General features: G+C 46.7%; 1 protein-coding gene across 6 annotated transcripts in view; it reads left to right on the plus strand.

Annotated features, from left to right (window-relative positions):
• MTMR14 (myotubularin related protein 14) overlaps positions 1 to 26,740 on the plus strand; it is a 53,025-nt gene that overhangs the window by 6,372 nt on the left and 19,913 nt on the right. For all 6 annotated transcript variants that reach the window (XM_032149607.2, XM_032149608.2, XM_032149611.2 and 3 more), the window contains exons 3-9: positions 6,244 to 6,352; positions 12,656 to 12,731; positions 13,374 to 13,434; positions 14,985 to 15,107; positions 16,912 to 16,985; positions 21,610 to 21,680; positions 22,259 to 22,333. In XM_032149607.2, coding sequence (XP_032005498.1) covers positions 6,244 to 6,352; positions 12,656 to 12,731; positions 13,374 to 13,434; positions 14,985 to 15,107; positions 16,912 to 16,985; positions 21,610 to 21,680; positions 22,259 to 22,333 — 589 coding nt within the window. The remainder of the gene's footprint in view (positions 1 to 6,243; positions 6,353 to 12,655; positions 12,732 to 13,373; positions 13,435 to 14,984; positions 15,108 to 16,911; positions 16,986 to 21,609; positions 21,681 to 22,258; positions 22,334 to 26,740) is intronic.

Raw genomic sequence — 26,740 nt, forward strand, 5'->3', positions numbered from 1 at the left:
CTCTAAGAAAAGAGTGTTAAGGACTTTTGTAAATAGACCACAGAAATAGTATCACATCCTCAGTTATATAACCTAAGAACTCAGGATCGCCAAGCCTAAAGAATTGGGGTTTGTTATGTCCCTGTTATTTATGGTTCTTAGCTCTTCCTTAATTCCTCCTTCCGGAATTAGGTAAACTTAGTTTCTTTTTTTAAAGACAGAATCTTGCTCTGTTGCCCAGGCTAGAGTGCAGTGGTGTGATCTTGGCTCACTGCAACCTCCTCCTGGGTTCAAGAGATTCTTGTGCATCAGCCTCCCAAGTAGCTGGAATTACAGGTGCGTGGCACCACGCCTGGCCAATTCTTGAATTTTAGTAGAGATGGGTTTTGCCATGATGGCCAGGCTAGTCTCAACTCCTGGGCTCAAACAATCCGCCTGCCATGGCCTCCCAAAATGCTGGATTACAGGTGTGAGCCACCTCGCCCAGCCGGGTAAACTTAGTTTCCGTAAACCTTTAAGCTAAAGTTTCTGAAGAAGAGGTTTTTTTTGTTTTGTTTTTGTTTTGTTTTCTTTGTTTTTGCCTTGCTGTTCTCTTCCTTCCCCTTCTTCCTACCCTCTTTGGTGCTGGCTGACTGGTGGTTTTACCTCTTTGCCCTGATGATGACATTCTGATATTAAGCTCAGCTGTAATCAAGGCGGGTTTTTTTGTTTTTGTTTTTGTTTTTGTTTTTAATTAAGATGGGTCTGGAATGCAGTGGCACAGTCATGGCTTGCTGCGGCCTTGATCCCCTGGGCTCAAGTGATTCTCCCACCTCAGCCTCCCAAGTAGCTGGGAATATGGGCACATACCACCACTCCCAGCTGATTTTTTTAAATTTTTAGTAGAGACGAGGTCTCACTACATTGCCCAGGTGGGTCTCCTGAGCTCAACAGATTTCCTCACCTCGGCCTTTCAAAGTGTTGGGATTAGAGATGTGAGCCACCGCACCCAACCGAGTGGTTCTTTTCTATGTTGATTTTACGAGTGAATCAACTGGGGATCTTTCTACAATGCAGAGATTCAGAAGACCTGAGGTGGGCCTGCGATTTGGCATATTCTTTTTTTTTTTTTTTTTTTGAGACGGAGTCTCGCTCTTTCACCCAAGCTGGAGTGCGGTGGCGCGATCTCTGCTCACTGCAAGCTCCGCCTCCCGGGGTTCACGGATTTGGCATATTCTAACAAGCTCTCAGGTAATACCGAATGTTACTCTTCAGTAACATAATAGTACATTGAGGAACCTAGTGGTGGTTGCTTTGTAAAAGCTTTTCCTGGAAGGGAACAAGTTTAGTGTTGATCCCTTAAAGAGAAACTAGTATTTGTTGAGTACCTGCTGTTTGGCAGGTGTTAAGGTTTTACATGCTAGCTTAAGCCCTACAACTACTCAGTGAAGAAGACAGTATCACCACTCTTTTTTTTTTTTTTTTTCAATTTGAGATGGAGTCTTGCTGTGTCGCCGAGTCTGGAGCGCAGTGGCGTGAGTGATCTTGGCTCACTGCAACCTCTTCCGCCCGGGTTCAAGCGATTCTCCTGCCTCAGCCTCCCTAGTCGCTGGGATTATAGGCACGTGCCACCGTGCCCCGCCAATTTTTGTATTTTTAGTAAAGACGGGGTTTCAACATCTTGGCCAGGCTGGTCTTGAACTCCTGACCTCGTGATCCACCGGTCTCGGCCTCCCAAAGTGCTGGGATTACAAGTGTGAGCCACCGAGCCCGGCCCTCACCATTCTTTTATAGATGAAGTTGAAGCCCAGAGAAGTAATTTGCCTTTGCCCAAGATCACAGAGGTAGTAAGCAGAGTAAAGTTAAAAGCTATATTTCCTGACTCTGTACCTGTCTGCCTTTTGTTTCACCACCACGGCTCTCCCACCTTGTCTAGCAGAACCTCACAGTTAGGCCAAGGCCACTGTGGAACATCATTAACCTTAGAGGAGCTTGTTGGAGTTTGTTTTTACTTTTCACTCCTTGCAAGGCCTTAAAGTGTTACTGAAGTGATGTTGAGTGGGTGATGCCTGCTTGTTGAAAGGGGGGACTTCGGGTATGTTTGGGTGGGAAGAAATAGCATTTTTTGCTTTTTTACTGTCTGGCTTGGCTGTTACTATGATGCTGAATTAAACTGAATAGACTGAATAAAAAATAGACTGAATTAAACAGGGTAGAATTGGATTTAAGCAATGTTTTGGTCCTGTTAAGGAACCTCTCCAATTTGGTTCATCATCTGGGAATAGAAGCCTGGACAGGGATCTTTGAGTAGCTAAGACATGTTTGTCAACAGTGTTCATTCAGCCGCTGCTATGTAGTAGACCTCAGGGATCAAGTTGGAAGCCAAATAGGTGAAGTCCTTACCAGTAGGTCTAGTGGGAAACAGAGGCCAATAAAGAAGCAATAACTGTTAATAAGAGCTGGGATTAGGGGAAGTACAGGTGAGGCCCTGCGGGATAGTGGTTAAAACCATGGGCCCATTGGCTACCCACCAGAATTTAGAATCTCAGCTACCCACCAGAATTTAGAATCTCAGCTACCCTGTTTACCTGTTCTGTGACTTTGGGCTAGAGATTTCATCTCATTAAACTACCTCATCTGTAAAATTGGGTAAGTGAGGACTGAATGAGATGATGTGGGTGTAAGCTCTACTTTGTGCCTCTTATCTATTAAATAATAGCAGCAGTAACATTTATCTCAGGAAGTTTTGGGGCACATTATAGGAACAAGCCACCTAGTTTGATAAGTGTGGTGCCTGTCTGGGAAAGCTTCCTATTGGAAATATGTGATAACAGCATTTTCTTCTGTATTTGAAAATAGTTTGGCCAGGCGTGGTGGCTCACGCCTATAATCCTAGTTACTTGGGAGGCCAAGATGGGCATTTCACTTGAGCCCAGGAGTTTGAGACTGAATTAAACTGAATAGACTGAATAAAAAAATAGACTGAATTAAACAGTCTGGGCAACATGGTGAGACCTTGTCGCTACAAAAAATGCATTAGCCAAGCGTCGTGGCATGTGCCTGTAGTCCCAGCTACCTGGGAGTCTGAGGTGGGAGGATGACCTGAGCCCACGAGGTCAGCTGCAGTGAACCATGGCACCACTGCACTGCAGCCTGGGCAACAGAGGAAGACCTTGTTGGGAAAAAAACAACAAAATCTCACTACCTGGTAACATCTTGCCAGAAATTTCAGTGCATACATTACAAATGTAAATACGGAAGCCTACATTTATCCCTTCGAATGTGAGTATTATGTGCCAGACACAGCTCAGTGCTTAGCACTGCAATAAAAGAATCCTAAGGACAAGAGATAATAAAAATAAAAACAGGAAAAAGTGAGAGAACAGAAACTGAATTGGTTCTTTTTTTTTTTTTTTTAAGACGGAGTCTCATTCTGTTGCCCAAGCTGGAGTGCAGTGGCGCGATCTCTGCCCAGCGCAGCCTCTGCCTCCTGGGTTCAAGCAATTCTCCTGCCTCAGCCTCCCGAGTAGCTGGGATTACAGGCGCCTGCTGCCACACCTGGCTAATTTTTGCAGTTTTAGTATAGACAGGGTTTCACCGTGTTGGCCAGGCTGGTCTTTACCTCCTGACCTCAGGTGATCTGCCTCCCCAAGTGTGAGATTACAGGCATGAGCCACTGTGCCTGGCCAGAAACTGAACTGGCACTTGATACAGGGGAACCAGTAAAGGAACCAAGAGAAAAGGTGGCCGGCCCAACAAGAAAAGGTGGGTCATTACATTAAAAGACCTCCCTAGAGGAAAATACTGATGTGTCCTCCACCAGGGGTTTTTTGTTTGTTTGTTTTTAACAGAAGTTTAGCCTGAGAAATCCACCTTGGTTTTGAGGCTACAACTCAACCTGGGAAAATCAGATGTAGGCATTTAGGGTTCAGAGGGCTTGTATGAGCTAAGTGAGAGTCGGTTGCAACAGATGGTGCTGACCAGATATGTGACATCAGCCATGGGCCAAGTAAGTCGGAGGAAGGCCACTGTGGCAGTACTAAAGGTGCTCAGTTTTATATTCTCGTGGAGTCTAGTTAGGCAATTAATTGGTACTGAGGTGCCTTTTGATTTCATAGAGAAACTGGGTGAGGGGAAGGCAGCACAGTCTGGTTCTCTGTGAGCTTGTGTGCCTAGGGCTGCCTGGTGGGTTGCTGCCACCCTACGGGTACTTTGCTTTTTTTCCCCCCCAAATGGAGTCTTGCCCTTTGCCCAGGCTGGAGTACAATGGCACGATGTTGGCTCACTGCAAACTGACGCCTGGGTTCAAGCAATTCTCCTGCCTCAGCCTCCTGAGTAGCTGGGATTACAGGCACGCGCCACCACGCCAGGCTAATTTTTTTGTATTTTTAGTAGAGATGGGGTTTCACCATGTTGGCCAGGCTGGTTTTGAACTCCCAACCTCAAGTGATCTGCCCACCTTGGTCTCCCAAAGTGCTAGGATTACAGGTGTGAGCCCCCACGCCTGGCCACTAGATATATTTTAACTAAGAATTCGCAGTATTTTAAAGACTTTGTGTTTTTATTAACCCTAACAGCATCCAGATACATTTAAAGAGGTACCACAAGTATGTGGGAGTCACTGATTTATTCCTTCTGAGATAATATTTGGGTGCATGTGTACAAGAGGAGCTGTGTAATAACACGCAGATTCCTAGAAGGATTAGGATGTGGAAGCAATTAAATTCCCTCTAGGAGTTGGTCTCAAAGCTCAACACTTTTAAGGAAGGAACATGAGTATTTTTCCTTCCTTCTACTTGGTTACTCTGCGTAGCTGGGAAAGCTTCCTGCTCTAACTTTCCTGCCTCTTGTTTCTCTTGCTACCAGAAGCTCTGACTGGCTGGGATGAGCTTTGCTAAAGGTTGGTAGGTGAGTTTATGAGAGCGGACCCTTATTTTAGGGAAGCGTGATTTGATATGGTTATGACTTGCTGGAGCTCGCTTCTAAACCTCACTCTCATGTTCTACAAGCTCACTTACCAAGCCCAGTGCGTTAACTACTACACGTCCCTATGTCACACATGGCTTCTCTTATGCCTCCTTTGCTCTGTGCACTGTTGGCCATATGGACTGTGAAAGCAGAGGCCTAGAGCCATGTGGACCAAGAAACGTCATCTCATTCTGCCCTCTAAAACAGCACTCCCCAACCTTTTTGGCACCAGGGACTGGTTTCATGGAAAACAATTTTTCCACGGCAGGGTGGAGAGAATGGTTTCAGATGAAACTGTTCCACCTCAGATCATGAGGCATTAGATTCTCTGCAACCTCAGTCCCTCACATGCGGAGTTCACAATAGGGTTCGAGCTCCTATGAGAATATAATGCCGCCGCTGATGATCTGACAGGAGGTGGAAGTCAGATGGTAATGCTCGCTTGCCCGCTGCTTATCTCCTGGTTCCTAATGGGGCACGGACTCATACTGATCTGGGGCCCAGGGCTTGGGGACTGCTTGCTCTAAAAGATCACAAAAATACATATTCAGAGTTACACAAAAAATAGATAAATAGTCACAAAAATGGTCCTGTGATTTCCAGAGAGGGTCCCTAGGGCACCAGGTCTTATCCTGGGAGTTAAAAATTGGACACCCTAGACATAATATCCAGTTTTCTGTGTATATTTCTGAATTTTGTATATGTCTTCAGTTTAGCTCACTTTTCTTTTTATCTTAAAGGTTCAGAATTCAGAGTGATTTAAGTTTTAATACCTATAATTAGCACTTTTTTTTCCCTGAAAAACTTAATATATCTCATACCTGTAATCCCAGCACTTTGGGAGGCCGAGGTGGGCGGATCGCCTGAGGTCAGGAGTTTGAGGCCAGCCTGGCCAACATGGTGAAACCCTGTCTCTACCAAAAATAAAAATACCTAGGTGTGGTGGCTCACACCTGTAGTCACAGCATACTCAGGAGGCTGAGGCAGGAGAATTGCTTGAACCCAGGAGGCAGAGGCTGTGGTGAGCCAAGATTGCACCACTGCACTCTAGCCTGGGCAACAACAGTGAAACTCCGTCTCAAAAAAATAGATAGATAGATAGATAGATAGATAGATAGATAGATAGATAGATAGGCAGGCAGACAGACAGACAGACAGACAGACAGATGATAATGATGTAAAATTTAGGAATGACATTTAATTCCAAGCAAGCATTATGTACACAGATCTAGTATGGGGGTCTGTGTGAATAAACACATATACACAAAGTGTCCACTTCAAAGTCAGTTTGACCTGCTTCTCTCGCCTGTGTGTTAGGTTTGAGAGTACCGTACAGGTGAGCAAGTTGCAAGACCTCATCCACCGCAGCAAGATGGCCCGGTGCAGAGGACGGTTTGTCTGCCCAGTAATCCTGTTCAAGGGCAAGGTAAGGCCCATACCATAGCTTCATGCTCCAAGACTCTCTTTTGGGGTAGCTGACTTACTGCAAAGTATAGGGGTTTTTTTTCCCTCAACATTTAGTAGCCAAGCATTGGGTGGTTACTGGGTGTTGTGGGAAGCAGTCCAGAGAAACAGACCAATTCTGACTGAAGGATGGTTCTAGGTAGGGAAGGGATGGTCACACCAGCGTACCCCACCCCGTGTTCTAGAGCCAGACTGCCTAGGTTCAGATCCTGACTCTTATTTCCTGCCTATGCAAAGCCTCCTTTTCCTCTCCTATAAAATGAGAATAATAATTACCTATTTCAAAGGTTTATGGATTAGATTAAATCAAATGAGTTCATATATTGTTTTTCCATTGTTTCAATTATATAATTCACCAAGTATTTATTGTATATTATGTGCCAGACACTGCTTCAGGCCTTAAAATACATCACCATGTAAAGGAGACAAAAATCTTTATTCTCATGGAACTTATATTCTAAGGACTTTTGTTAATTTGGCTCCCCAGTTTGGTTTCATTTTTACCTATCTTTTGGTGTATGGGATGTGCCCATTTCATTGCAGATGAAACAGAGGCTCAGAGTGACTAACTTCCCTGAGTAGAGGGTACACATCAGGGCAGAGGGTAAAGGGGATTGAATGAAGACGGCTGAACGCTGAGCAGGGAGGTGGCTCTGTGTTTGCTAGGAGAGCCATTGTGACGTTTGAGCGGGGAAATTCCGAATGCAAGTAGCAGCTGGGGGAAAATTGGTCCAAGAGGAGTGGACTAACATACAGAGAGCCTCAGAGGGGAAGGGAGCGGAATTCAGTCTATTCATTCCTTTAGCTGGTATCTGAGTGCCTCTGGTCAAGGGCAGGGCAGTGGGGAGAGTCTGACTGTTGTCTCAGTCCCTGGTGTACCTTTTCTTGGGAAAGGGGAGGAAGGAAGGGAGACTCTGCCAAAGGCTTTCTTCGGCAGATCAGTTTTAGGGAAAAGTATGTATTTCTAGGTCCTAGAAATTGATCTTCTCAAAGCTGTTGCCACTTTGGGAAGTTTTCATGTTCCCAAAAGTTATTGCAACCTTTTTTTTTTTTTTTTTTTTGTTTGAGGCGGCGTCTTGCTCTGCCATCCAGGCTGGAGTGCAGTGGCGCGATCTCGGCTCACTGCAAGCTCCGCCTTCTGGGTTCACGCCATTTTCCTGCCTCAGCCTCCCGAGTAGCTGGGACTACAGGCGCCCATCACCACGCCCAGCTAATTTTTTGTATTTTCAGTAGAGACGGGGTTTCACCGTGTTAGCCAGAGTTGTCTCAATCTCCTGACCTTGTGATCCGCCTGCCTCAGCCTCCCAAAGTGCTGGGATTACAGGCGTGAGCCACTGCGCCTGGCCTGGAGTCTCTCTCTTCTGTTGCCGGGCTGGAGTGCCGTGGCCCAAGCTTGGCTTACTGCAACCTCCACCTCCCGAGTTCAACCAATTCTCCTGCCTCAGCCTCCCGAGTAGCTGGGATTACAGGAGCATGCCACCGCACCCAGCTAATTTTCGTATTTTTAGTAGAGACGGGGTTTCGCCATGTTGACCAGTCTGCTCTCGAACTGCTGACCTCGGGTAATCCGCCCGCCTCAGCCTTCCAAAGTGCTGGGACTACAGGCGTGAGCCACCACGCCTGGCCTGCAGCTTCATTTTAAAGAGTACCAACCTGTGCAGCACAGTGCTTGTCGTTAGAAGTTGCACAGGAGATACTCCAACCAGTGTTTCCATAGAACAGCAGTTTAAGAATATGCCTGTGAAAAGCATTCTCTCTCAAATAAGAATTAGAAATATTGCATACTAGATTCATAAAATAGATTGATAAATGTATGTTGATATAGTTAAGGCTCCGAGAAGTCCTGCAGCAGAGAGGCCTGTGTTAGGTCAGACATGTGGCTCACAGTAGGCACTTAGGAACTAGTAAGATGGTGACAGCATTATTACCAACAATACTTTAGGGACACCAACCTCTGCCAGGTTGAGGAAGAGAGAGAGGTGTGTTAAGAAATGCTTGCTTCCACAACCTAAATGTCCATCAACAGATGAATGGATAAAGAAAATATGGTACATGTATGCAATGGTGTACCATTCAGCCATGAAAAATAATGAGATCCTGTCATTTCTATCAGCATGGATAGAACTGGAGGTCATTATGTTAAGTGAAATAAGCCAGGCACAAAAAGACAAACTTCACATGTTCTCACTTATTTGAAAGCTAAAAAAAATTAAAACAATTGAACTCATGAAGATAGTGAGTAGAATTATGTTCACCAGAGACTGGGAAAGGGTACTGACAGGAACAAGGGGGAGGAGTGGGGATGGTTAATGGGTGCAAAAATATAGTTAGAATGAATAAGATCTAGTATTTGATAGCACAACAGGGTGACTACAGTCAACAATTTATTGTACATTTAAAAATAAGAGTATAATTGGATTGTTTGTAACACAAAGAGAGGATAAATGCTTGAGGTGATGGATACCCCATTTACCCTGATGTGATTATTATGCATCGTATGCCTGTATCAAAATATCAGCCGGGCACGGTGGCTCATGCCTGTAATCCCGGCACTTTGGGAGGCCGAGGCAGGCAGATCATGAGATCAGGAGTTAGAGACCAGCCTGGCCAACATAGTGAAACCCCATCTCTAATAAAAATACAAAAAATTAGCCGGGCATGGTGGCGGGCGCCTATAATCCCAGCTACTCTGGAGGCTGAGGCAGGAGAATTGCTTGAACCCAGGAGGCAGAAGTTGCAGTGAGCCGAGATCGCGCCATTGCACTCCAGCCTGGGTGACAGTGCGAGACTCTGTCTCAAAAAAAAAAAAAGTCTCATGTACCCCATAAATAAATACATGTACCCACAAAAGTTTTTAAAACTTAAATGCTTCCAGCAGAAACAGAAAATCAAATACTGCATGTTCTCATTCATAAGTGGGAGATAAACAGCGGGTACGCATGGTCATAAAGGTGGAAACAATAGACATCAGGGACTCCAAAAAGGGGAGAGAGGAAGAGGAGGAGGAGGCAAGGGTTGAAGAGTACCTATTGGGTACTATGTTCGCCATTTGGGTGATGAGTTAAATAGAAGTCTAAACCCCAGCACTACACAGTATATCCATGTAACAAACTTGCATGTGTACCCCTGAATCTAATGTTTAAGAAAAAAGAAATGCTTGCGTTCTGCTTCCTTCAAAACTCAGTTCAGCGTGGTTAGAGTAACTGAGGAACTAAGGGTTATATTTTACTTCATTTCAATTTAATTTTTTTTTTGTTTTGTTTTTTTTTGAGGTGGAGTCTCACTCTGTCACCCAGGCTGGAGTGCAGTGGTGCGATCTCAGCTCACTGCAAGCTCTGCCTCCCGGGTTCACGCCATTCTCCTGCCTCAGCCTCCTGAGCAGCTGGGACTACAGGTGCCCGCCACCATGCCTGGCTAATTTTTTTGTATATTTTAGTAGACAGGGTTTCACCGTGTTAGCCAGGATGGTCTCGATCTCCTAACCTCATGATCCGCCCGTCTCGGCCTCCAAAAGTGCTGGGATTACAGGCGTGAGCCACTGTGCCTGGCCCATTTCAATTTAATTTTTAAGGCTTGAAGCAATATAAAAGTTTGTTATTGTTAAAAACAACTTTGAAATGAGCCCATATTTCCCTTAAAATGCCCAAAGTTTTTTTTGTTTTTTTTGTTTGTTTGTTTGTTTTTTTTTGAGACAGTCTGTCTCTGTTGCCCAAGCTGGGGTACAGTGGTGCCATCTTGGCTCACTGTAACCTCTGCCTCCCAGGCTCTAGCGATTCTTATGCCTCAGCCTCCCAACTAGCTGGGATTATAGGCACGTGCCTCCACACCTGGCTAATTTTGTCTTTTTAGTAGAGACTGACTTTCACCATTTTGGCCAGGCTGGCCTCAGACGCCTGGCTTCAAGTAATCTGCCCACCCTGGCCTCCCAAAGTGTGGGATTTACAGGCGTGAGCCACCACACCTGGCCAATGCCCAAAGTTTCGCATCCTACTTATGATATGCTTTAAGTGTAAAATACACATCAAATTTTGAAGATTTAATAGAAAAAATGTAAAATACTCATTTTAAAAGTGATTACATGTTGACATAATGTCTTGGATATGATGGGTTAAGTAAAGTATATTAAATAATTTTTCAAAACTCAGATCAAGCATTGAACAGTAAGTTCTCATACCATTTTCTCACCAAACACTTGTGTCTGGCTTTTAGACCATTGAAACTGGAACAATTCATCTTTCTTTTTGTTTAAGAGGTGGGGAGCAGAGGTCAGAGGTTACTGAATTAGCAAATCATACAGAGTGCTTTTCCACAGACTGTATTAGAGGCCATTCCTAGCTAGGTAAATGGAGAGCATTCAGGGTAGATCTTGCATTTTCAGTCAGGAGCCAGCTTAAAGGGCAGAGATGATGGGTTATGAGTCAGAACCATGAGGCAAAGGAACAGGTGTCTATCAAGAGGGGTCAGCCCTCCCCCAGGGGCCTTCCTGAAGAGGCTGGTTCCCCACTTGGGGACTTGGCCAACTTGTTTTTCTCCATTTGACTCGGGTTTTGCTGGCCTAGGTCTGGCTGCCTCAATTACTAAAAAGACAAGGTCAATAGAAGGGATGTGGAAGAAGAATTGGGAACAGAAAAAGGATCTCAGAACTCAACAGCCAAAAAGAAGGCAGCTATCTGCTCTGAAAGATTTAACAGAAATAATGCAAAGGAGAGTGAGGTCAGCTGCCAGCAGCTTAGATGAAGCAGGGAGAGTGGACATGATACAAATGCCAGTGGAACAGGCAGCCACACACCCTACCAACGTCTTGATTCTTGGAAATCAAACTTCCCCCTTTGGAGTCTTAGAGGTCCTCAGCCCTTTCCTGCGGAAGCATCCACTTTACTCCTCACTACTTGACTGACTTCTTAAAGCAAGGGCTTTTAACAGGATCTGGGGATGGGTTCATCAGTGGACTTGAGAGAGCCCAGAAATCCCTGGAAATGTAAGTAGATTATGATGTGTACATATTTTTTTTTTCAGGAGATAGTCCATACTTTTTATCAGATTTTCAGCTTGCTTTTAGACCCACAGAAAGTTAAGTGGCCCCCACTGGAGTACATCCTACTTAAGCCAGCAGGAATGCCAGCCCTTGGTAGGCTTCCTCAGTAGGCTTCCAGGACAACCTCTCCACAAACCAGCTCTTGCCCCAGCACCAATAAAGCCCCTCACTCTGTCCCAGGTTATATCCAGGTAGCTTTTCTGTTGCTGTCCCCACCCCTAGTCTGCTGCTACCTCAGATAGAGCCAGAAAGTGACCTAGTCGTTCCCACGCACAACTCTTTGCTGTAGCAGCAAAACTTTCCTTCCTATTATCTTACAGGTAGAGGAGAAGCCTTCAGATGGTACTTGGCAATCTTCCAGGGATCCACTTTCCATTTGCACATTGTGTGACCCATTCAGCAGTGAGCTTCACTCCCTGTCTTGTCACCTCACAACTTCCCCATTTCCCATTGTAGTGTAACAGGATCATGTTCTCCTAGCCTTTAGCTAAATTCTGGGTTGGTTTGCCTTCCCATCACCAGATATCTCCTCCCATTCCCCCCACCCAACTAGATTTCAGCAAACACTATTTACTTAAAACAAGTAACCTTACAATTAGATATTGAAGTTTGTGCCAGTTGCCTGTTTCTAGAATTCTCTTACAGTGAATTCTTACAGTGATGAGGAAAAGAAGCCTCTAAAACATTTCTCACTCACCCCTTACCCCCGCTAGAAAGGTTGTTCCCGTCTACACTGAACAGTTCCAAATCACAGTAAGCACATAGAGGTCAGTGGGTTTGGATCAAATCCCAGCTTACCCCTCATTATATGACCTTACACATCACTTAACCTCCCTTAGCCTGTTTTTCTTCATCTGTGTAACAGCAACAATGCATGCCACCTGCCACATATCCCTCATGGGCTTGCTGTGAAATTCATTGAGAAGATGATGCGTTTTTCAGTACCATGTCCAACACATGGTACACATGCAACAACCACCCAATCTGATCCGATCCTGTTGGTAACACTGACGCCTCTTGTTTGGGAGTGAGACTCCCTCAGTAGAGGTTGTGGATTAAGTACTAGGGATCATCTGACTGATTGTGGCAGTCTTGATGCTGATAAAACTTTGGGGAGTGCTCCTGGGCCCATTATGCTGGCCTGGAAGAGTCAAAGGAGTCCCAGGTGTTCCTTCAACTGTGCATGCTTCAGAAAACCATCTGACCCTGAAAATGCTGTTTCTCTCTCAGCACATTTGCAGGTCGGCCACACTGGCTGGATGGGGAGAGCTGTATGGACGCTCAGGCTACAACTATTTTTTCTCAGGTGAATGTTGAACAGCATCCTCTGATGTAGAATGAGAACCCAGTCATAGAGAATAGCTACCCGGGCCGGGCGCCGTGGCTCACGCCTGTAATCTCAACACTTTGGGAGGCCAAGGTGGGCGGATCATGAGGTCAGGAGTTCGAGACCATCCTGGCTAACACGGTGAAACCCCATCTCTACTAAAAAATAAAAAAAAATAGCCAGGCGTGGTGGTGCACGCCTGTAGTCCCAGCTACTCAGGAGGCTGAGACAGGAGAATCGCTTGAACTCGGGAGGTGGAGGTTGCAGTGAGCTGAGATCATGCCACTGCACTCCAGCCTCGGTGACAGAGTGAGACTCTGTCTCAAAGAAAAAAAAAAAAAAAAAAGAATAACCACCGATGGTCACAGTAGTATAGGTAGGGGGTCTGAGTGAGCTGGATGGAGATCGGGGCCTTCCTTTGATCAGGGACCAGGAGACAAATAGGAGTTCACCTTAGAGGTGAAGACTACCAGGCATATGGGGGCATAGTGTGTCCTTAGGAGTAGAGCCATGTAGGCCCAGCCCACCCTTGGCACTACGGGGAAGGAGGCTGGTGAGGAGGCCCCTGTGTGGAGCCCTGGGTCACCAGTCTCAGTACTGACAGATGGGTTTCTCTGGCAGGGGGTGCAGATGATGCCTGGGCAGATGTGGAGGACGTCACAGAGGAGGACTGTGCTCTTCGGTCAGTGCTGGGTTGCTATGGTCAGGGGCTTGTGTTGGGGATGGGGTGTCTGTCCAGACATGGCCATGTTCATATTGTCCGTGGGTATTTGTAACTGGTTCAGGTGAGTGGATTGGCTTCTTTCTCTTCTGTCTGCCAAGTCTGTGCCCCTGAAATATGGCTGTTGAAGTCCACTGGGTAGCAGCCAAATACCTGAGCAGTCAGTCTCCATCTTGACTGCACATCTGGATTCACAGAGAACATCCCACTCTTGGGGTTCCTGGTAATGCAGGCCTGAAATAGGGCCCAGACATCTATATTTGTTTTAAAACCCCACAGAGTTGCCAGTTTGCAGCTATGATGCTGACTACCAACCTGCCAGATCTCACCCAGTACACCTGGTACTGAGGCACAGGGCAAGGGCTACAGTCCATACATAGGGGACATGAGGTCTAGCCTGGAAGGCATATTTGGAGACCAGATGTGTCACAGCTGCATGATTGGTACTACACATTAGAAGAGCTTGGTACAGAACAGGAGTTTGAGTCCCTATAAAAGGAGGAAATGGGCTGGTTCACACTCTTCCTATCCCCTTTCCAAATGTTTGTAGAAAACAGTACTGCAGGATATTTTAGAAAAGCTCCTTTGCATGGTTTGTACCACGTGGGAAGTCTTTAACTGGTGTCAAGCATCTCTGGAATGCACACAAGCACCCTAGTTAAGATCAGCTTCCCAAATCATAGTTCAGTTCATGAAAGGGCATCTTGCTATGCCCAGGTTCTGCCTGTTAGTTCTGAAAGCAGCGGCTCTGGCTTGTGCTCAAGAATGTTTGGCTCTTCTCCCTAGATCAGGTGACCTCTGCCCAGCCAGGTCACCATCTCAGCATACACTGTTCTTGGCAAGGAAACTGCTGGGGACAACAAAGCTGTGTGGATTAAAAAATAAAAAAGTAATGGTGACTGTTTATGCTTTCTACTTCTGCCTATATCTGCAGGGCTGGTCAAAAGGCGACACTGAGATAGAAAAATTTTATCTTTCTCTTTGCTTCATCGGCCTGCTAGGTAGAGGGAATTTACTTGCTAGTATTTCATAATCAGTTGATAAAATAGCTCTAAAAACTTTATCTCTACAAGAATTTCAGACTGCTACATTATGAGCAAGTCATGTGGCTAAAAATGGTCATAAATGGGGGAAAAGGAGGGGGTGGAAGGAGATCAATTCTAATGGAAATGGAAAGCTTCTATCAGCCACCAGCCTGCTGCATTTTAGAACGCTGAGATTATCTTGAGTCTTCTGGCTTAATGTCAAGCAATGCCAGAAAGTCCTTTTCCGTTTCCACCTGCAGATTTTTCCTCTTTGAAATACATCCCAGAGATTGGGGTAATCTCTTAGTCACTTTCCCTGCAACCTCTCTGAAATCAGTTGTCCTGTTTGGCACCCATATGTCCACCTAGCACACGCCCCAGCTTCTGGAGAAGAGTGACATCCATACTTCCCTGAATGAGTGCCCACCCCCAAGCTCCTGTGAGTGAACATGCCATGTGACTTCTCCCTCTGGCCCTTTATTTCAGAAGTGGTGACACGCATCTTTTTGATAAGGTCAGAGGCTATGACATCAAGCTGCTTCGATACCTGTCAGTCAAATACATCTGTGACCTGATGGTGGAGAACAAGAAGGTGAAGTTTGGCATGAAGTAAGTACAGGCGCCCACCACAAAATGAGCAGAGGCAATGTGTACAGATTTGCAGGGCTGGCGTTAGTATGTAGCTGTCACTGTGTGCTGGCCTTCTTACAAAGGGCTTTCTGTACATTATCTCACTGTATCTTCAGACAGCCCTACAAAACAGGTACCAGTGTCCCCCTTTTACAGATACTGAAGCACAGCGAGATGAAGTAGCTTGCTCAGGTTGTATGTTAGTGACTGAGGCAGCCATCAGTTTCTTCCCAGTGCTCTGTTGCCACCTTCTCTTACATATCTCTATTTTTTTTTTCCGGCTCCAAGTTCTATGCCATGTGTGGTAGATTAGAATCTCTTAATTTTTTTTATTTATTTTTCATAGTGACAGAGTCTTTGTTGCCTAAAGTGGTCTCAAACATGTGGCCTTAAGCAGTCCTCCTGCCTCAGCTTCCCAAAGTGCGGGGATTACAAGAATGAGCCACTGTGCCTGGTCCTGGAATTTCTTTTAAAATTGAACAAAAAAATCAACATATATTCAAATTTTACTTCAGTGACTGCTGTCATATAAAAATAACACATATGGACCAAATTCAAATGTAAGAAGTCAAAACTAGGGCGTGGTGGCTCACGCTTGTAATCCCAGCACTTTGGGAGGCCGAGGCAGGCGGATCACGAGGTCAGGAGATCGAGACCACAGTGAAACCCCGTCTCTACTAAAAATACACACACACACAAAAAAATTAGCCGGGCGTGGTGGCGGGCACCTGTAGTCCCAGCTACTCAGAGAGGCTGAGGCAGGAGAATGGCGTGAACCCGGCAGGCGGAGCTTGCAGTGAGCCGAGATTGCGCCACTGCACTCCAGCCTGGGCGACACAGCGAGACTCCATCTCAAAAAAAAAAAAAAAAAGAAGTCAAAACTAAAAAATAGAGCCTGGGTTAGTGATGAGACTATAGGAGCTTTTTCCAACATTTTGTTTTTTAAATGTTTTTAAATGGTCCTCAAAGGTGGTCTTAGAAAATAAGGCATACTGAGGCTAAAGTTAGAGCTCATCTATCTGCAGATCTGAATATTGCCTTATTCCTCCCTTCCTTTATCTGTCAGAGTCCCCAGTGTTTATTTTCAGATGCTGTTTGTTCACCCTGTTTAGAAGTGGGCTCAGTGACTATTAGAGAAGACAGGAGAGCAGAAAAAAACCGTTCCCATAGGATCATATTATTTGGCTCTCATCTCACCCCTGGGTCAGAGTGGCTACACTGTGTGCATTTTGGGGTCAGGTGGAAGGTTGTTCCCCACCTTTAGGCTCTGATTGAGGCTTGCTGTAGTATTAGAGGGGAAGTAACTTCCCTTGCTTGATATGTTGGAATAGGGGCAGAGAAGGTAGAGTTCTTTTTTTGAGATGGAGCCTCACTCTGTCACCCCAGCTGGAGTGCAGTGGCGCAATCTTGGCTCACTGCAACCATCTGCCTCCTGGGTTCAAGCAATTCTCCTGCTTCAGCATCCTGATTAGCTGGGATTACGGGAGCGCGCCACCACTCCCAGCTAATTTTTTATATTTTTGATAGAGACAATGTTTCACCATGTTGTCCAGGCTGGTCTTGACGGGTTTCTCCATGTTGGGAACATGACCTCCAGCCGATGCATCTGGCTGAAGTTATAGTTCTTAATTGTACAAAGTAGGCACTGCTGAAGGGAATTATTAACATTGAAGAATAGTTTTTTAGCAGAAGCTTCATTTGTGATTATAACCCTTATTTGGGGAATGGTGTGTGTTTGTGTGTGTGTTGCGACACTGTAACACGTTGTGTCTTTGTTTTGTAGTGTAACCTCCTCTGAGAAGGTGGACAAAGCCCAGCGCTATGCCGACTTCACTCTCCTCTCCATCCCGTATCCAGGTAGGGGGCTTTCTTCCAGTGGCAGGCATCCTAGGACTGGGGACCTGGGGGGCCATGAGCAAGCCCTCTCTACTTAGTTACACTGGTGCCCGGGGAGCTTTCCTGGAGGGTTTGTGTCAGGCAGTGTAGGACATTTTGGTTCCCAGTCACAGGCCACATTAAGCATAGGATAGTGTCCTGGGGAAGGGGCTTTCCACTCAAGGGGTCTAGGGATTTTGTACTGTCACTGGTCCTAGCCACAGCCTTGAGTGAAGTACTTCACCCCTCCAAGCCTCAAGTTTTCTCAGGAACTTGGAACAATTTAGCTCAGTTTTGATTTATATGAAAGTGGTCTGTGCATGAAAATACTGTTGAAGTGTAAAATGACACTATTAGTACTCTGTGTGAGCAACTACACTTGCTGCTCTAGCCTGAGTGGGTGTCATCCTTTGGGTGCATGTCTTGAAGTGATTGAGTTATTTGTGGAAATTGCCCCAGGCAAGGCTATTCTGGTGGTAGAAGAACACATAATTGCTATGTTCCCAGTAACTGGACAGTGGCCACAGCATGTTGCAAAGCACATTGGTATCCACAAAGCTGCATTTGTTCCTGGCACATAAAAGTGTGTGCAACCTGTGGCCAGGGCTGTATTCTCTGCACTGGATGTTAAAGCTGTTGGTCTAGTGTGTAGCATTCAGGTTTTCTGGCAATACCTGCCCGTTCAGCAAGGGAGGCCAAGGACCTCTAACAGTGCAAGATGTTGTCAGTAGACAACAGGGAGTAATATGCTCTTTCTCCTTAAAACCTCTCTCCTATTTCTCAGCACCAGCATCTGCCTTCAGTGTTGTGTTGGACCTTATCTCCTAAATCTTGGGGCCACATAGCTAGGAGCAAGGGCAGGCAGGTTCATCTAGTGCCTTGTGAGAGGGGTGTCCTCATCATGTGCAAGCTGGTGGTATCCAAACTCCAGCCCCTGGTAACCCAGCATCTCTACAGGGGACTTCACCTGAGTCTGTTCACTGTTCTCTGCTAGCATAGTATTTGGTGCCACATAGAACCGGGCAGGAATCCCAACCCTAGCACTGTGTCTCCTTGAACAAGTCCTGTAACCCTTCTGAGCATCAGTTTCCTCGTTAATAAAATGAAGTTAATGGTGCTTATTTCAGAGTGAAGTGCCAGACCCCTCCATAACAGGTGTCCTGTAAATTATAGGCCTAATGATGAGTAGTTGGGAAAGCTTCAGGGAACCTCCTCTTCCCTAAAAGCAAGTTTGGGCTGATGCAGATGATGATGATGATGATGATGATGATGATAACGATGCTGGAGTGAGCTTGGCAGTATCAGACCCACACTGATGGGTGTGTCCTACCTAAGGGGGTCCACACTGGAACCATTGGGTAACGCCATAGCTGGTTTTCAGACATAGTTTCCAGCTCCCAGGAGATGCTTTGGGGGTTCCACAGACTGAACTCTGCAGGTTTGCACTGACTGAGGAACCAGGCATCACTTCGTTTAAATTTAGGTTCCAAGTAGGACTTGGTTTGGAAAAAATAGTTTTGCTAGTAGTATAAATACCATTGCTCCAAAATAGTAGCACAGTGTCCTTTCTGCTGTAGTTTGGCAACTTGTTACAAGACTCCCAAAATGTTATCACCCTTTGACCCAGGTATTTTTCTAATAATTGGTCATTAGGCTATAATTCAGCCACTTGGTGTTGAGGACGTTCATCATGATGTCTGTTTGTAATAGCAAAACAAGAAATGTTTTCACTAATCAGAATAATGATTGAATGATGGCACATCCCTCAGTAGAATGAAATATTGTGTAGTCATAGAAGAATCAAAAGTGGGCTGGGCATGATGGCTCACGCCTTTAATCTCAGCACTTTGGGAGGCCTAGGCAGTAAGATTGCTTGAGCCCAGGAGTTCAAGACCAGCCTGGGAAACAGCGACACTCTGTCTCTACCAAAAAAAAAAAAAAAAAAAGAAAATGCTTACACTTTTTGACATGGAAAACATCACAGAGCTTAAGATAAGCAGGATACAGAATCACATAGTACACTCTCAACTAAGTAAAGGAAACTGTGCTTATAAAAAAGGCTTAAAAGGAAGTGTGCCAAAATGTTAAGATGCCTGAATGCTTTCCCCAAAGCTTTTTTTGTTTTAAAAGGCATCAAAAGCCAAGCGCGGTGGCTCACACCTATAATCCCAGCACTTTGGGAGGCCGAGGCAGGCAGATCACCTGAGGCAGGGAGTTCAAGACCAGCCTGACCAACATGGAGAAACCCTATCTCTACTAAAAATACAAAATTAGCCGGGCGTGGTGGCGCATGCCTGTAATCCCAGCTACTTGGGAGGCTGAGGCAGGAGAATCGCTTGAACCCGGAGGCGGAGGTTGCAGTGAGCCAGGATTGTGCCATTGCACTCCAGTCTGGACAACAAGAGCGAAACTCCGTCTCAAAACAAAAATAAAAACAAAAACAAATAAATAAAAGGTACCAAAAGAGACCAAAATTTGTATGTACTGCATCTGACAGTGTATGTGTGTTAGGGAGGGTAATGAGGATCAATTAAAAAAAAGCTGGAGATGGAGTGAGACACCATTGCACACCCAAATAAGGGGGACAGGAGAATCACTTTTTATTTGATAGACTTATGTTCTTGTGGTTTTTTTTTTTTACATACTTCTATTACTTTATAATAAGAAAAAAAAATAAAATTACTATTATCCAAACCAAGTCACAAGCTGCACTTTGATGCTGTTTAAGGAATCTCAGTTGAGCCCTGTGATGACTTTGAGGCTCAAACAGGTACTCAGTAGTCTCAGTTCTAGATGTGTCACACTATCTTGGGCCCTTGGAAATGAGAAGTATTCTGGGATCATTTCTTTCAGCACACCAAAATAGATGGGCCCAAATTCTGCAGCAAAATCTAATTTGTTTCCTCCTTGAGTGAATGGCCCTTCTCAGCCTGCTTTTGGTCCCTCTTCTCTTGCCTGACAGTGGTTCAGAAGCCTATTCAGGTAATGAACATTGGGCATTGCCCTGAGTAGAGTCTATTTTAATTCTGTTTCTCACAAAAACTGCTTCTGCATCATAGGTGGGTCTGAGCTCAGCCTAAGGACTGCAGTGTTGATTTGAGCAGCTAGAGTTGAGCAGCTAGCACTTCACAAGAGCTCTGAGGGATAATTGCTGTCTCTCCTCAACCTGGGCTCATAACTAAGGGCCTCTGTCTGAGATCTATAATTCTTCTTTCTCCCAGTGAGGCTCCCAAGAATAGGCTAAAGTGTTATGGCTGAGGATTATTTCCAGACTTCTTGAGGCCTGGGGATTAGAGTGCAGGGTGTGTATGGAATGAAAGCCACTTGTGGAAAACATGGGCTGGGTCTCCAGGGAAGCTTTCCTATCTTCCCTGAGGTGGCCTCAGACAGGGACTTGGCCCAAGAATTGCTGCGACATTCCATGCGAATCTTCTTTGTGGCTGCTTCCCCTGAATTTGGACAATTGTTTTTTTGCCTCTGGGGCCTCACCAGGCTTGGAGGTGTGGCCGAAGCCACGTGCCGTCTGAAGTTTGTGTAGAGGCCCTGATTCAGGTGCTGAGAATAACTGCAAGTTAGCCAAGTGCCTTCTCCTACCGTATTTCTTGAAGCCACCAGGAGCTCCTTGGAGGACTAGATGCTCACTGTGCTATGGTCAGACTCAACAGGGGCAGGCCACAGCCTGGGGGGCAAGACGCATTCTCTCTGACCAAGGCTGCCAACACCAAGCACAGAGCAAAGTAGTTGACTTCAAGCTGTGGGCTGGCACTGTGGGCTCTTGTTGCAATGGCAGCGTGATGACAATAGTGTGCTGCCATTTGAGTGTCACTTGGACCAGTGCTGTGCTAGGTGTTTTATATGTATTATGTCATCCTTAAACAGCCATTTTACAAATGACAAAATCAAGGCTTAGAGACATTAAACAACTTGTTCAGCATTACAGTGTTAAGTAAAAAGCTGAGATTTTAAGCTGGGAATGTTGCCAAAGCCCTGTTCTCTCCAGTGTTTCTCTCTCTATTCCCGAGGGCTTGTCCTGGTGGAGTTACTTATGATTTTTCCACCAAATAATACAGAAAAGTGCCTCTTTGCTTGCTTTGTTGGGCATGGCAGTGTCTCTTGAGCACCAGGTTTTAGGCACTGTCCGTGGGCCTTTCCAATATGTTAGGATGTTCAGTCTTCACTAAAAGCCTGCAAGGCTAGCATTATTTGCCCCCATTTTAGAGATGAGGAAGAGTGATCCTCTGCAGCTAGGCTGCAGTGTGAGTCATGCCTTTGTTTACTGGGATTGGCACTACAGAGACCTGTAGGACAAAGTGGGGCAAGTGACTGGTGACCAGTGAACATAGATGGAGAAAGTTACAAAGAGGCTGAGAGCAGGCGGTGCCTTGTGGAAAAGGCATGCAGCCAGGAAACCAGAGGGGCCCTAGAGGCTCACCCCTGGCTTTTGCCCACCCATGTCAGCCTTGGCCTCACTGGAGCCACTAGTTTGGAGAAGTGTGAGCTGGCGGCCCCCTTTCCACAGCACTCAGGGACCTGGGTCTGGCCAGGGCTGTCTCAGAAGACTTTGGGCTGGGAAGGGAGGTGTCATAACTCTGCCCTTCTTTTCCAGGCTGTGAATTTTTCAAGGAATATAAAGATCGGGATTATATGGCAGAAGGGCTCATATTTAACTGGAAGCAGGTATGAGCAATAACATACATCAAATTGGGTCTATGTCTCTTTGTAAAGGGAGGCCAGGGAGAACAACAAGCAGTCTTTGGGGAAAATAACTCCTCTTTCCTTTCTCCCCTGATTGTTTCTGTCTTCCTCTCCCTCTTCTCCTTGTATATACATGTTAAATTTTCATCATTATACTTTCCTCCCCCTTTCATTTCTCTTTTGTTTAAGGGAATTTTTCAGAAACAAGATAGGAAAAGCCCTTCCCTTCTGTACTCTCTGTGTGAAAGCTGGGGGCAGCATTCTTTGCCTTCCTCAGCCTGTAGGGGCAAGCTATGGGAAACCTGCCAGAAGCTGACCACATATTGATCTTGCATGTTTCAGCAACAGACATCAAATATCCGACTGAAAAACTCCTACTCAGCCATAATGATCTGGTCACATTGATTTTTAAGCTGTCACTCCCAGGTAGCACAGGTATCTGGCCCAGAAAAGGCAAGCACTGCCTGTGGTAGTCACAGCCTCAGGACTGCAAGCTTCTCCATCACCTCAGCCTCCTCTGGTGGCCAACCCACATCTCACAGGAGTCTTTCTGTCCCCAGGACTACGTTGATGCCCCATTGAGCATCCCCAACTTCCTGACTCACTCTCTGAACATTGACTGGAGCCAGTATCAGGTAAGGGGCCTGACTCAAGCATTGAGGGCAGGATAAGGGATAAGGGAGTGGGGACCAAGGAGACTCCTGATGCCTGCCCCACAAGGCCCTCATGTGTTTGCCTGATGGGCTGGCTTGTGCACTCAGATGCCTTTGGCCCTCTCTCCTCTCAGAAAGGAGGAATTGCGTGTCCGTTCACTTATCTCCTGATTTGCTCATGTCCCAGAAAATCAAAGCTTTCTGAACGTGACTCATTCAAAGATTTGCATCCACCAGGGGGTTCTGTTTCCAGAGGACCTCACAGAGTCTGCTATTCCAGATCTGGGCTTTAGTTACTTTTACATTTTTCCTTTTAAATTTGTGTTCAGCCAGAGGAAGTACAGAGCTGCCTGACCTCATTTGATTATAGAAACATTAAAATTACTTCCACCATGCTCTTCTCCGTCACTGCACACCATGGAAGGGGCCTCTAGTCTTCCTGGAAACATCTCTCTACCCTTAGCCCACACAGTCTGAAGGCTGCCAGCAGCTTTGCTTGCCACTTGCTTCAGACAGAACAAGTAGTTTTGTTTTTCTGCGACCTTTCCCATGTCCTGTTCCTCTGCCTGGCTGCCACCTCTCAGCTTCCTCTTGTCTGGCTGACATACTGCCCTTCAGGCTTTGGCTCGAGTGTCTGCTTCAGGAAGACTTCCCTGATCTGCCTCTTCCTTATCCCTGGTGAGTTAGATGCCTGCATCTATATTCCCATTAACCCCCTGGGCACATCCATCATGGAATTTTCCACTGAGCTGTAGTCACTGATTTAGAGATCTGCTTCCCTGAAATCCTGGAGGACAGGGACCCACAGCTTGTGTATCCCAGCACAGAAACAGGCACAGAGCCTAGAACTTGAAAAACTGAGCCAGTGAGCAACAGAAAACATTCTGCCTCCCTGCTAGTTTCCCCTGTCCCCAGGTCTGGACCCCTCCCACCCAGCCTTGAGATCTCTCTTTCTTTGAAAGGCTGACCCGTCTATGTTAAGCAACTGGGTGTTCCTAGATCACCAATGTCAGTACCCTGTTGTCCTGATAGCAGCAAGGTCTGTCTTGTTTTCTCTATGTATATCCAGCCCCTAATCACAAGGTTTATGCTCACAGCAACTGTTTGAGTGTATGAAGTAGGGTGATGTCAGGGTTCCCCTATGCAGGTGTTTTCAAGAGAGGGAGCACTGGGGAGGAAGGCAGACCAGTTGTTTGTTATAGTCTGGAAGCCTGGAGAAGGAACAGGTTTGGGGTACCTGTGCTATGGTCTCATGTCCCAGGCTGTGCCTAGACAGACTGAGTAGATAAAAGAACTGGCAGGCTTCCTTCTTTATGTGCTGCATGCAGAGGTCAAGTAGACTCTGCCCCAAGCCACCCTCTTTCTGGTCCCTTTCGGCACCATTTTTTCTCCTTATGCAGGTACAAACTGGATCTGATGAACTACTCAGCAAATGAGATGTGACAGTTCCAGGCACTGGTCCCGCCAAGGATGTTTGCCTCTTTAGGAAGGGGTCCTGTGCGTGTGAGGAGGTACTCTGCTTAGTAGATGCAGGCCCTAGATCTAGGTCCCAGCTTGCCTGGCCCTTCCCGCAAGGCTCTGTGGCCTTGAACAGATGACCTCACTTCCCCCTGAAAATGGTGTTGGCAGTACCTATTTCAGAGTTGTGCCAGGCTCAAATATGAGCACTGCTTGAAAGGGACTCCTGAACTGAAATACCAGACAGATTGTAATGGTAATTATGAAGAGGCTGCTAGCTAGCTAATTCAGGGAAGTGAACACTGATAAACTTCCAGGCGTGAAGGCAGCAGGGCTGGACTGTAGCAGGCAGGCAGGCACCTCCCAAGAGGCCACCTCTTCGGTGTTGCTCGACCTGTTTGTCTCACTGGGGCTCCTAGCATCCTCTTCCTTGGCTGGGTGTGGGCTCTGCCCTTTCTGCCCACAAAGCCCTGGGGTGCCGGTACCCTGTTCCTTTTCACCATCTCCCCAGGTGATCTCATCTGTCATCCACACCATGAGCCCACAGCCAGGCCTCTCTGATCCATACCTGCATCACCTTTCACACATGTCCCTTCAGGTGGCCCCTCAGACTCAAGCTGTCCAGAGTACAGTTGACTGTGGCCCACCATTTACCCAGATGCTCACACCTGAAACTCAAGTTCTTTGCTCCCACCACATCTGTCACCAGCTCCCATCGGTTCTCTAGTCTCTGCCTCTGGTGCAACTGCAGTCCTTCTTGCCCTCGTCTCCCGTGCAGTGCCTAGCTCAGGCCACCACTGTCTCAGTGCATCTCACAGCTGAACATGGGGCCTCACTGAGGAGTAACTAGAAATGAAATGCTCAGATAGCAAGCACTGAAATGATAGAGGAGGGCCATCATTGTCACCCTTGCCTTAAAACCTACCACTGACTTCCCATTTTCCTCAGAATACAATGCAAGAACTTGTACATGGCCTACCCAGCTCCATGCAGTCTGGTCTTGCCTGTTCTTGTGACCAGCTGATCTTCCTGCAGCCCCACTGGCCTCCCTTCAGCTCCTTAAGAAGGCAGCCCATGGCCGGGCACGGTGGCTCATGCCTGTAATCCTAGCACTTTAGGAGGCCAAGGTGGGCGGATCACGAGGGTAGGAGATCGAGACCATCCTGGCTAACACGGTGAAACCCGATCTCTACTAAAAAATTAGCCAGGCGTGGTGGCAGGCACCTGTAGTTCCAGCTACTCTGGAGACTGAGGCAGGAGAATAGCATGAACCCAGGAGGCGGAGCTTGCAGTGAGCCGAGATCATGCCACTATACTCCAGCCTGGGCGACAGAGCGAGACTCCGTCTCAAAAAAAAAGAAGGCAGCCCTCTCCAGGTTTGCACGTGCTGTTTTCTCTGCCAGAAACACATGTCTCCTTTCTCTGTTGCTTATGCTGTCTCATGTCATCACCTCTCAGAAGCCTTCTCTGATGTCCTACAGATCAGGCTCGGCTCTCCAGTCACATGGTTGCACAGCATCCTAGAAGTCTCCTTTTAGTTGCACACCTGCAGTGGTTAGCTTTGTCTTCCCTCTCCCGTGACTCCATGAGGGCTGAGGTCATATTCATCCTTGTGTGCCTGGTGCGAGGCCCTTCAGGAGGCATGCAGTGTGAGGCTCACTGAATGAATGAATGAATGAATGAGTGAATGAATGAATGATAGGAGCAGTTGTGGCAGGACACATGTGTCTTGCTGCCCTCTATGTAACCAAATTGAATTCCATAGAGGATGCCCCTTCTTTCTGTGTCCTAAGATCCCTCCCTGGGGCTGCTGTCCCTCAGGCACTCAGCATTGCCCCAGTATGAACAAGCAGCAAGGAACATTCTGCAATGACCTCCTAGTCCCTGAGCACTAAGCCTTAGAGATGCCAAAGCAGCCTCTGCCCTCATGGAGATTAGACTAGGAAAAGAGGCAACAAGGTAACTATCACCTACATTACAGTTTTCACCAGTGGTCACAGAAACCCCAAAGAGAAGATAATTGGGCTGGGCCTTTGAAGGATGAATAGGAGTTTGCCAACCAGGAGAAAGAGTACTCTAGGCATAGAAACATAAGCAGAGGCATGGCATTCAGCTCAGCTCCCAGAGACTTTTTCATGAAGCACATAGGATGAGAGAGTCAGGCACGAGCCTAGTTTTTTTTTTTTGTTTTTTTTTTTTTTAGCGTATCTCCTCGATCCTCACTTTGAGCAGTTCCCTCAGACTTCTGCTTCTTACTCTGGTGTTATAGGAAGAGTACCTACAGTGATTAAGAATGTGGACTTTGGAGTCTGGCAGGGCTGGATTTATCCTTCAGCTCAGCCGTGTGACCTTGGGCCTCTACCAGCCCAGCCCTCCCCAGCCTGTAGCTCCTGCCCCAGCCCTGGGAACTTGCTGCCCCTCCCTGATGGTCAGCATCTCCTCCAGACAGCTGTCATGGTGGCTGGCATTCCGCAGCTCTCTTGTCCTCGGTGGGGCCTGCCCTCCCCGGCTGCTGCAGTCTTCCCCCAGCCCACCTGATGCTCACTGGGCTTGATGCAGTGCAGCTCTTACCTTCCTCTCCTGCTTTTCCTTGCCCTGTGAGAATCACTGCTCCATTGGCAATGGTGTGTCTGACACGTTGAGCCAGATGAGTTGAGAGACCCCTTGTGCAGCTACTGATAATGACTTTATTAGCACAGCACTACAGCGCCTGTCTCTGGAGTCACTAAAAGTGGGTCAGAACTCTCCAGGGGCATGGGAGGGTCAGGTAAATGAGCCTGTTTTAAATTCCTGGGAAAGCCACTCCAATTACAGGTGCCGTGTTCCCCCTCCCCATGGGAAGTGCTGTCTTGCTGGCATGCGTCACCCTCTCTGCACAGCCCCAGAACACTGCTAAGCAATTGTATCTTAAGAGAACAGAGGCTGCCCCAG

This window comes from Hylobates moloch, unplaced genomic scaffold (genome assembly GCF_009828535.3).
Source record: "Hylobates moloch isolate HMO894 unplaced genomic scaffold, HMol_V3 SCAFFOLD_4, whole genome shotgun sequence".
NCBI lineage: Eukaryota > Metazoa > Chordata > Mammalia > Primates > Hylobatidae > Hylobates > Hylobates moloch.